Source organism: Egretta garzetta, unplaced genomic scaffold (genome assembly GCF_000687185.1).
Source record: "Egretta garzetta isolate BGI_Z169 unplaced genomic scaffold, ASM68718v1 scaffold655, whole genome shotgun sequence".
Lineage (NCBI taxonomy): Eukaryota > Metazoa > Chordata > Aves > Pelecaniformes > Ardeidae > Egretta > Egretta garzetta.
The window spans coordinates 1,378,208-1,390,278 of record NW_009259716.1 but is presented as its reverse complement, the minus strand read 5'-3'; the positions used below and the strand labels follow the sequence as shown (position 1 = coordinate 1,390,278).

Genomic DNA, 12,071 nt, shown 5'->3' with positions numbered 1-12,071 from the left:
GAGAGGAGGGAAAAAGAACTTACCTTCCGTACAGACACCCTGCAAATGCAAGTATCCAGAATCCCTGTTGTGGCACTGGCACTGATTTTACACATAAATAAGAACTTTTTCTTCCAGCGGACACAGTTTGCCTGTACTACCTCCCTGCAAATAGAGAACACGTGCTTAGTACCAGCTGCATATACATTCAGGAACACAAAATGCAACAGGACAGCTCAGGAACAAACGCTGGTTCCACTGTTTGTAGAGTGGCCGCTTCATGCAAAACCTAATCCGAGGCCTGAATAATCGTCTGTCATTCCTCTCTTTGTGTGGCAAGACCAGTAACTGTTTCAAACCTTGAACAAAATACTAGACCTACAGAAAAATTCAACAGCCATGTGTTTCTGCAAATGCATGAGACTGCGATTTCTCCAGTTTGCCTCAGGAGAGTGAAGTCTTACTGGGCGTGAGCTCCCAGGCACTGCCCTCCGAGCTGCTGAGCTTTGGCTTGTGCTCAAGGTACTGTCTTTGAGAAGGAGTTTCTCAATACAGAGAGAGGGAGCGTCATACAAGCGGAGCTAGATAAATGTGAGGCCTGGAAAAGTACAAAGGCGGTGATGCACAATAGCCAGATACAAAGCATGCACTCGGGGCAAACGAGTCTCAGCTACGTACTGGGAGCTTGCCTGAGAGCAAAATCAGACGACTGATACCCGAACGGATTTGTTCATTGCAGGAGGATTACAGCCTGATGCAGCTGAAAAAAAAAGGCAAAACGTAGGCTGCTTTCAGCTGTGTTAGTGTTGTTATAGAAGGCTGAAACAGAACACATTGTTCTGTTTGGGTAACTCCGGTTGAGCAAGAACAGACTCCAAAATGAACAGGTACAGGGCACACAACTAGCAAACTCCTGTAACTTAGAAGAAAAAAAAATACATACAATAAAAATACACTGAGTAATTCAAACACTTTAGAGACCAAATAACTTTTAAGTGGTTAGGACCAAAATAAGGCATAATCAAATATCCATTTAGAACTGGAAATTACAAGCTCTCAAACCACAGATTAAGTTTCTAGAATGGCCTCCAAATAAGAGAAGTAGCAGCAAAAAAATCTTACCCATTTTTAAAACCAAGGTTGGCCTGTTTGTCAGTAACAGGGGCCATAAGGACCAGTGATTCTGAGGGACCTGCCTCACTGGTCAAAAGCTCTTTCCTAGTCCCACATTTCTAAACTCAGAACTTGGAACTGTGGAGAAGCTGTGCTACTTTCTTCTACCACTCTAATCACTGCAGTACAGTCCTCACATATTAAAGCAGTATTTGTCCTTTCCTTCCTCTTCCCTTTTTCTAATACATGCATTCCTATGTTTTATATTAACTTCTTTCAGCAGGTTATTACTGAAGAGCCAGTCTGACATCTCTAACAGAAGTAGAATTCTGCGGTTCAGAATAAGCTGGAGTCACAGTTTATCACCCCTGGAGAAATGATGAATCACAAGGCTGAAGCTAAAGCTCCGATTTGCTGTGCTGGCGAGATTGCCAGCTACAACGCCCACTGGCACAGTGACTTCCTAAGGTAGGAATAAAGTAGCCTGCCTAAAATGAGTCAGTTTGATGACCACAACAGGCTAACAAATTCCGATGATACAACACTGAGTCATATTCAAGCGTGTGACCTAAAGGGAACAGGCTCTGTATGCCATGAGCTACCTACCTTCTATCCATTATGTTTTATGTTGTAAACTTCCCTGTGCTTTGGGAAAAAAAAAAAAATCCCAAACTGCCAGCATATGAGTTATTTAAATCCAAAATAGAACCTGAATTCAAAAAAGGCAAATTACCAATAGTTACTTCCTCTAATGGAAACAGGCTCAAGCAAGAAGTCATCAAGTGAAATACAACCTTAAAGGGATATTTGATAACTGCTAACACTACTGACAGCTAGAAGGCCTAGGGATGACTTGTAGCACTTACACTATAGTTATTCAACTCTCAGGTAAAAAAAATAGTCAGCTAGATGGCCACTGTTAAGCAGAACGCAGCTATCCAAGTACATCGTATCTGGGTCTGCGTATTTGCAGGTTTCATACACTGTGCTTAAAGATAACACAACTTCTGAGAGCGCTCTTTTTCTGCAGATCACAGGGGTCCAGTAACTTAGAAATTAAATCTCTGTAATTCACCTTTTCTGAAGTTTTTTTTTTCTAAGTAACATTTTGAGCTTATCCTAAAAATGAAAAAACAAAAGACCTCTTCTCTCTTAAAACCCCTACCACATCAAAACCCGTTTTACCTTTTTCATGAACTGTCTAGCTACAAATTTTGGTTCAAATAGAGATTGGGACGTTTATGTCACTATCTTCAGTCATTAAATTCAGTGTAGTAGTCTGATCCTTCTGCCAAGAGTTCTGTTGGGATAGATTGAGAACACTAGAAGCTCTCATGCAACAGCTCTTCCGTCCTCTTGTGAGCACCAGAAGCAACAGGCCAGCACTGGCACTGCAAGACAAGAGACTCGCTCATGCCCTCAGCCCTGCTGGTAGTTACCCTGACCCTCAGGAGCTTGTTAGACCAAAAAGACTGAGTGGGAAGGGGAACTTGAATGCAGATTAACTAAGTGATATGGTTGGTGAAGATTTTCTTTCACTAAAACCATCACATTTTGGCACACACAAAAAAAATCCCAGAATCAGATTTTATATGTAGTTTCAGCAAAGCATAAGGATCTCAGTTTTAACACACCACTATAATTAAAAAAACTCTACATGAAGAGGATAATTAAAAACACTGTCGCCTAAACAATGCGATTGTTGTAGCTGGCTGTCTGCTTTACTGGACTTAAAAGAGTTACTGACATTACATCTTACCAGAAATACCTAATAGATACTAAAATGCATGGAATTATACAAACCTTTATTAAGTTTCAAAAAGCAAGAACTCTTAACAATCCTTTGACTTAAGGTCAATCTCTAGTCTCAGACCAAGGCACATCAGCTACGGCCATGAATCCACAGGGAGCCTGCATTTGCACGTTGCTGTGCAGCCAACAGCATCTGCAAAACAATCCAGTCTCCAGTGTTTCTGCTACTCATTATCAGCCTACGAAACAATGCTACAAGACTGAAAGTGTTCACTTGTCATCCCTAAAGGTCAGAAAAAAAAAAATCCTCTCATAGCCTCTGCTCATCAGATGACAGTTGTCGTCACCCTTCCCACCCAGGACACCACTGGGACTACCAGTAACAGAACCACTCTCCTCCTTTTCATCATTTCACTAAGTTCTTGTAGTGTTTTTACGCTTATAACATTTCCAGCTATTAATAATATTTTTTTCTACAAATAATGCCTTTGATTTTCTGGATATTTCTGTAAACTCCTAAGGTCAAAATAACGTACCAAAATCTTCAGACAACTTAGTATTATGGTTCAGGTTCTGTTTCTGCTCTTCAAAACACCTTTCCACCTCAACAGCAAACTACAGTCAAAGCAGCTTTACATTGGACAGGTTTATAGTATTCTAGATATCACTAACATCAGTAAAAGATAATTTAGTGAACATTAAATGGAGTATTTTTGCTTGCAAATACAAGATAGATGTAACATCAACATCTGCTTGAGAAATGTAAGTGTCCTTAAAACCTTCAAGGATCTTGATTTTATTTTGGCACAGCAATATGTAAATTATTGTTCTGGTAAGGAAGGTAGCACGAAAGCACTATGCTTTTGGAAGACAATCCACTCATATCACAGGTCAGGATTTATTCAGGCAAGTAATTTAATAAACATTAAATAGGACAATCAGATTTTTAAGTTCTCTTACGAACAAGAAACTAAAAAGGTACAGTAAAAACGCCTCAGTTCTAGATATAGATGCTCCAATTCTTGTAAAAATAAAATCAGGTAAAGCCAGGAATACCCCCTCCTCCTCATAAGGACTTCAAAAAAGTATCATTACTTTCTTTCACTGGCACATTGTTTTACATTTGTACAAACTGTGCAACCCCCACCACCACCAGAAAAATCCAAGTCAAATAATCAGAACATTTAACTTTTAAGAGTAACGTCTAAGTTTGTGAGGTTCTTAATTCAAGTGCAAGGGCTTTAGAAAATAAAGAGTTATATTGATTGGTTACTATGGAAATGAACCCAGATAACTTCTTGGCAACTGTGCCTGTGCTACGGGCACGCGGGGGAAAGCTTTCCGTTATGAGTCAGCTTCCTATGAGCCTCACAGGCGCTTTACCACACGCAAAGCAGAAACGGTTGTTTCATGAATCAAAATACATCTTGGTTACTAAGAGGTATTCAAACCCGTACTGGGCTGTTGTGCTTTGGTGTAACTGAGTGAATGCTGTCAGTAAGACCTAACTGAGAATAATCTGAGTAGACAGATATTTTAAGATAAAATGGTTCCTAAGTACAGTTTAAGCTAACATCAGTTTAACAAATTAAGTCTTTTTTCTTTAGAGGGACAACGTCACGTTGACTAAATGTCAAATCCAAGATTTCAGCTCTAGACAAGCCTTTTTCTGTACAGTACACAACTGCCACTTGGAATAATGAATAGAAGTCTTGGTTTTTCTCTTCTGATCCACAAAAAGAGAAAATCAACAAGAAAACCAACACGAAAGAAACAACAAATCCGCATCCAGTCAACCCCTCATCCTAATTTGTTAACAAGTAATGGGTTGTTTTTTGGTTTTTTTTGAAGGTGCTCATGACCAGCAGATTGTTCATTGCCACGGGGATAAGGAATATGAATAATGGCTTGTTTCAGCAAATAGCCATAACTGCAAAAATAAACCACTTTTAAGGACCTTAAGTGTCATGGGAAAAATCCCTTCTTGCCAAATGGAAAAGCTTTAGCAGGAGAGGCTTAGAAATAAAGAAGCCAAAACTCCTCGCGGGCATTTACCAAAATACTGTTCCATTAACTAAAAAATTGTTTATTCAAGTTTTTATCTGAATTATTCTAGACAGCCAGTTATGACACTTAGCCATATGGGGATGATTATGCTCAGTGGATTGGTTTTCTAGTGCAATTGCTTTAGAATCTGCTCAAAATATTGGTCACAAAAAATTGTGAGCATTTTAATTTTTTTCAGTGTTAAGGTGCCATTCAGTCTTTGGATCAGACTACTTTCACATGAAACTACTTCTAGGACTACTTCTGGCACCAATTTGGTCAGTATGCTTCTTTATGTTAGGGGTGTTTGCTTAGACACCTTACAGCCTTTGTACAGAACAGGAGTTACCTACCTACTCGTGATAAACACGTTGAAAAAATAGCTTCACTCCATGAGATCAATGGGAATGTTATTATTATTTTTTAAAGCTGGCAGTTTGACGGGAGGGTTGCTTTGAATGTCTAAGAATTGCTGAGGGCAGGTTCTTAGAGTCCAAAGTACAGTGAATAAAATGCCTTTAGAAAAGTCCTCTCTGAGCAAGTGCAACTTTTCCAATATTGCCTAAGTTTTGTTTGCTTCTTTTAGGGGAAAATATGTATTTTATTGATGAGACAGCACAAGAGAAGTGAGGCTGCTGCAGCTCCACTCCCCAGATCTAACCAGTAGAGAGGCTGGAGCTGCATTCCCGGTGAGCACCCACACATGCTGCGCGCACACAGGCGACCGCACAGAGCACAGACACGCAGAGCGCCGGCGGAGCCAGCCCGCACCGACAGCCTCACCCCACTCCCCTCTCTGGCTGGACAGGGCAGAGGTCTGCCAGCAAGACCCGTGTATATACACGGCTCCCAGGCTACACCACCTACTCGACAGCTTGATCCCTGATGGCATGTACACATTTGCACGCCGGCACTCGCTCCAGTGCCGGCACCGCAGGCACACGGGTCTCTGGCTCCTGGTCCCATCCCAGGGGCTGGCACTTCGTTTCACTCACCTGGCCTCTCCAGGTGCTCTGGCCCACAGTCCCAGGCCGGTTACTGGCACCAAGACTCTCACCGACTCCAGCTGCTGCCACCACGGACACACAGGGCCCTGTGACCCACAGTCCCACTCCTGTGGCTGGCATTTAATTCCACTCACTCAGGTCTCTGCTGTTGCTACCACAGACACCCGGGCCCTCTGATGCAGTCTTGACTCCAGCTGCTGGCACTCAGACCCCCCTTCCCCACACCCCTTCACCCGGGGAAGAGTTAGAAAGTAGTGCAATACAAAGATACAATAGACTGCACTGATTAAGAACAGGGCATGGCCAGACCAATGTACCAACCTGCAAACCGTTTATACCTAGCTGGCCTTTTTATCCCCTTAGCTCTCTATTTTTCCCCATGCTTGTTCCTCCCCAAATCACCTAAATTCATCTTTTCCTCCACCTTTATTTCCTCCCCCAAACAACCCATATTAAGCCTCTTCCCCTGCACCCCACGATGTGTCTCCGTGCTATGCAGCAACTCCCTGGGCCCAAAAGCTGCTCTGGCGTTAGCTCAACGCGAGGGGCTTCCTGCCTGGACAGCGGGGGCTGAGCCTCTCCCGGGAGAGCCCGGGGAGGGGGCCGGGCAGGGTGTCCCCTTGTCCGAGTCCCCCACCTGCCTCTGTGTCCCTGGTCCTGTGCAGATGGGCCTTGATGGGCTGCTGGCTGCTGTGACAGGCCTGGGAGCGGCTGGGGCAGGGTATTATTTTAGCTTCCCCCACCCTCCTCTGCCTTTGTTTCCCATGCTCGTTTGTGGGTGTACATATGAACTTTTATTTTATCTCCTAACCTAACAGCTTCCTTTATTCAGCCAAGGGTTGATCAAACTTAATACAGCTAGCTCTGTCCTTCTGACATAAATGCAGCGTTCAGTAGATTGGAGTAACAGCGTAGGACATGGTCTCGTGAAATGGGAAGGATATCCCATTCATATATATATTTTATACATACATATAAACCCAAACGTCTTCTGTAGAATGCCAGAGCACCTAACAAAGAATGCCAGTGTCGGGATCCCACCTTACAGAGACAGGAATTAAGCATTAGCCTATAATCTGACAGTTTATCAACCACACTTCCAATGCCCTCAGTGGTTCAGGCACTTTACAGTGAGACGTGGACTTTCCTAGGCTGTCTTTAGCATTATGAAGGTATTGTTGGATATAGAGAGATACATTCACACTGGGGAACACATAATGGCTTGGCATGCAGGGAAAGAATACCCTCTTGCACCCCTCTTACCCAAAATCTACTTCCATTTCCAGGTTGTGCAGCCTCACAGTTGAGGGAAAGACACACAGGCTCCCAGAGCAGCTGAGTGCCTGCTTTATCAGCCCACTCCCAAGCAAAACATTGTGCGCTACTGTTCAGTCTCCCAAGATCTGCCAAGCAGCTTGGTATTCATACAGCATTAAGATCCTCAGAAGAAAATTACTCTTACTACACAGAAATGTCATTGTCTTGTTCGGTTCAGATCCGTGCAGCTGAAGTGTCAAACAATATGGTTTACTCACGTCTTTTAGTATCTCTGCTGTACACATGAACAAAAAAATAAATAAGATCAGCCAAAGAGATCCTTCACTTTCAAATTAAACTAGAATCCTTACTGCTAAGTTGATAATGGGAGTAGTAACACACAAACACGAAATTAACACAGGTATTTTAAAGCACACAAACATATCCACACCAACAGGAGTACCTATGTTACTCAAGTGTATTCTAGGCATCTAATGCACATAATGCACGTAACATACATGCTGCCCATGCAGGTACCAATTCCAACCTCATCATCTTTAAAGAGCATTGAGCTACAGAGGAGCAAGAAATACTCAATACAACTTTTCAAAAAGCTCTATTTTAAATTATTAAGTTATTTGGTAACCAGAATGCTAAATTTAGTCTTCATATAGAAAGATGCATCTCTTGAAATAGAGCTCAGAGCATGATTTCCAAAGCATACACTGTAGTAATAAACTTACGCAAAGCTTCAATTTATTTCTAATATTCAGGAAGAAATAGTTTACTTTTCCTTTAATATCCTGCATTTCCTCCATGCCTGAGTCACATAAAAAGACACATTCCTTCCAACAAAAACATTTTTTTCCTAAGCATTGCAAAAAACCCCAACAAAACCAGTAATTTACAAACAGAGCTCCAATGTTTCACCAGTTTCAGCACTAAGCAAGCCAGCAAACAGCCGGCTCTTCAGGAGGAGCTCTACCTGTTTACAGTGCACAACTCCACAGTTAATTTCCTGTTAGTACATGCAGAACTAACAGAGCAATCATTTTCTATCCCACATTTTTAGTCATAATAAACAGGTTGAATCTTCACATCAAGTATTTCTTACAAAATACGTATAAACTGCTCATCACATGGAAATAGAGCTGCTTTGGAATACTTTCACCTGCTGGTTATAGGCTAATGCAGAGACCTCAAAGGGAATCAGCTCTGTGAAGGGCAAACTGCAGCAGCCAGCAGTTCAAAGGAAGTGATCGTTCCCCTCCGTTGGACATTTGTGGGGCTGTACCTGCACCACTGTGTCTGCTTTTGGGGCCCTCTCAGTAGAAGTAAGGCACCAATAAACTGAAGCAAGTCCCAGGGGCGTGAGATGAAGGTCTGGAGTCAGGGATGAGGAGGGTGAAGCACCCGATACAGGAGAAGCTGGGAACATGGGATTTTTATAATCTGAAGAGGTGAAGGAAGACCTAATTGCTATCTTCAGCCATCTCTAACTGAGGTAGAGAGAAGATGGAGCCAGATGTTTCTTAGAGGGGAGTGGAGAAAGGAAAAAGCAGTAACCAGAGAAATTCCAATAAAATAAGGGACAAAATGTTCACAGCAAAAGTGATGAAGCAGAGGGGCAGGTTGTCTACAATGGCTGGAATCCCCATTCTTACAGATTTTCTGAAGTTGACAGGACAAAGCTCTGAGCCTCCTGATCTAGCTGACATTGGCCTTGCTTTGAGCAGGAAGTTGGACTACATGGTCTCTAGCACTCCCCTCCACCCTAAATTATTCCATGAACAGAAATAGTCCTTAAAATATGAAGGCAATCAGGTGCTACAGTGCTTGCAAATAGCAAGTTTATGACAGCAAAATACTGTGGTCCATGTACTGTGCCAGGGGGCGGGAAACCCAACCCAACATCATCACCAGCTCTGTTAAACCAAAGTGCCTATTGAGCTGCACAAGCCAGACACATTAAGTGTAAAAGCCTTCCCCCCACTCCCTCCTCTAACGGATGCACATCATGCATCTCTTTTCACCAGCTTTTTCCTGAAAAGCCAGCTGTTGCTGTGTCTCTTACCAGTACTTACAACAACAAAAATCTGGCAAGAACGAGCCCTTTTCATAACTGCAATAGCCAGTTACCTCCCACGCAAAACACAGTCTGTACCAAGATTTTCTTGATCTCCTGCTGTAGCCCAAAGATGACTCTCTTCAGATCCGATTTTTTCTTTACTCCTTTCATTTTCCTCCAATCCATTTCAGAGATTTGATTTCTTCATCCCTCTTATTTCCACGTTATTCTTCCACCTTTATACAGGAACTCTCCCATCAATATTTAGTTTCTTCCCCTTCAGCCCTGTCCAGAACATCCACACCAATCCTTGTACGTTGTGTTACCTTCCTCAAGCATATTCTCTAAGTCTGTTGTCTAAACCCATTTTACTGTAACTTTCAATGAAAGGCTGAAGAGGTACAAAGAAACCACATTAAAAAAAAAAAAAAAAAGTTGTAACTTGCATAGAGAGCTTCTTCTTCCTCTCTACACAGAGGGACAGGGCCTGGACAGTCTCTTCACAACCGAGAAACACTAAGCGGACATTCTGGAATCTGAAAAGAGCAGCTATAAAACTGCAAGCCAGGATTTTTATCCCACTGTCAATTTACCTCACAGGACTTGAAAACTTATTTTGTTTCAGTTCACCTGCCTGCAAATCCAGTTACAGCTGAAAAGCTCCCAGAAGTACCATTATCCATCACCAACTCTGAGGACTGTCAACAGTACAGTGCTGAAAGTACACCCTTCAAGCAGCAAGTTCCTGTACCTCCCAGTGCTTCTTTGATTTCCTCATATCCCATCTGCTCTTTTGCTGCTGGTCCAGCAACAACTCAGCCTGTCGGCAGTTATTGGCTCTAGGGGCCCACCAATTATTTCTTCAGCCTGTTAAAATGAGGGCAGTTGCAGGCAGCCTATACTTTCAATAGATTTAGGTCTGCGTTAGACTAGCCTTGAATAAATATGCTTAGTATTAATCAAGCCTATACCTTAAAATAGCATTTCTCTGTTCAAAATATTCATAGGGGTGATTTCTGCCCTGGAATAATTTTCTGTCCCTTCATGGTGCAATAGACATTATGTGCACAATATTTTGTGGCCAGACAGCGTGTAGATACACAGTACCCTGGAATCTGCACAAGTATGCTATGTTAATGTACCCAGTTCCAAAGAGAGATATCTATTAGCATTAGCCCAGGGAAAAAGAGACATGTGGACAGACGCCTTTCCTCATAAGAAGCCAGGCTTGAGCTAGAAAGTGAAAATGAGGTTTGTGAGCATACCTTTGCATACATCCACAGTCTGTTTGCTGAAAATCCACCCTTTGTTAGAAAAATCTAAAAATACTGTTGCAAAGATCCAGAAGGCATATTAGCATGCCATTTCAAAGAGGGGAGGGCAGGGATTACACCGTATGTCTGACTGGCAGTTTACCAAAACAACTAAACAAAGCTTCTCCCCCCTCCCACAACTCCCTTCAAGGTTTTCCATGTGGCAGAGTCAAAGCTTGCAACCCATTCATTCTCCCTAGAATCCCAGGGTCCTCTTCTTGCACACGCACTCAGCCATTCAGATTTAAACACTGCTACTACTTGGCCGTCCAATGTCTGTTGAGCAAAATACAACTTGACACTACCAGATTACTTTAAATAGTTGAATATTTTGTCAGGTAATTAAGCTTTTAGCATCACAGTACAGAATTTTCTTTTCTTACAGTAAATATCCACAAATATGCATAGGGAAGTTTCAAATAGAAGTTTTCAAATTGGAGTTCTAAAAAACTACAAACACACACCAAAAGCCACAGCGACGCATAAACAATTAATATGGTTGCTATTTATACACAAGCCAGCTCGCCACGTACTGCACTACACAAGGTGGTTTTACCTGGTTGTCTGAACTGCTGTACGCTTCAGGCACACACCTGTGTCAGCCCAGGAAGTAGCTGGGCTCTGGCAGCAAGTCTCCAACAACAGGGACCGTGTGTTCTTAATACCTTTCTCACATCTCTCTTTCTCAGTAAAGATCTGAGAAGCGAGAAAAATATTTTTCAAGTAGCTTGAACTGTCATCTGTCTTCTTTCTGTCCCACTTCATCGTTCAGAGGGATGACCTAGGTACCACGCTGTTTGCAAGGATCAGGCCTTTTAGTGATTCACACAGCACGGTCCGCACCGGGCTGAACAGAGACGCTTGAACCCGTCTCCATGACAGCTCACGAGACCCAGGCCTTTATTCCGATGCTGCCAGCCTGGGGTTTCATGACATTTCTTTCTCAGTGAGTAAGCTTTGGAAAGAGAATGCTAATAATGTTAGGCTGGTTTATAGCTTGTTGATATCACTGCCTTTTTAAAATTTTGTTGGCTTTTTGTTGTTTGTTTGGGTTTTTTTTTTAAGGCAAGAGGCAGCAGGGTATTGCTTTGTACCAGTACCAGCTTGAGAACTTCATTCTCAGTAACTTCTCTCCCCCAAATTGTAGTTTACCAGACCTCAGCCAGTAACAAAAATAAAAGCTATCAAGACATGGTCAGTTTTCCATGTATCATACAATACCTGAGATGGGTCTGTGTGTTACTTTCTGGAACACAATGGAGTTCGTCCAGCTGCTTTCATAATGCTACAAAGATCACTACTATAAGGACACGACTGCCAGCTCACGCTGAAACTCATAAATGCGTGCAAGTAGAAGGTGAGGGCCACTAAAAAAAGTTTGCAGACGACAAGTTTTGAAATGCTGCCACTCTGAAGTTGACTTAATTTCTTCCTCATTTATTCAAACCTTTGCTAAATCACCACTGTGAAAATCCATCTGTTAATTCTTGAGCCAAAAGCAAAGGCACTCCCTAAACTGGCACTGAAGGATCACTG

The 12,071-nt window shown here is 42.4% G+C and overlaps 1 protein-coding gene across 4 annotated transcripts in view; it reads right to left on the bottom strand.

Annotated features, from left to right (window-relative positions):
• Positions 1–12,071, bottom strand: part of FAM102B (family with sequence similarity 102 member B) — a 33,291-nt gene that overhangs the window by 10,787 nt on the left and 10,433 nt on the right. For 3 of the 4 annotated variants that reach the window (XM_035894477.1, XM_035894478.1, XM_035894479.1), the window contains exons 3-4: positions 11,092–11,231; positions 24–144 (exon numbers count right to left, since the gene is read on the bottom strand). In XM_035894477.1, the coding sequence (XP_035750370.1) occupies positions 24–144; positions 11,092–11,231 (261 nt within the window). Of the gene's footprint in view, positions 1–23; positions 145–1,101; positions 1,164–11,091; positions 11,232–12,071 lie in introns of those variants that run through there. The other variant, XM_035894480.1, reaches the window with a different exon arrangement.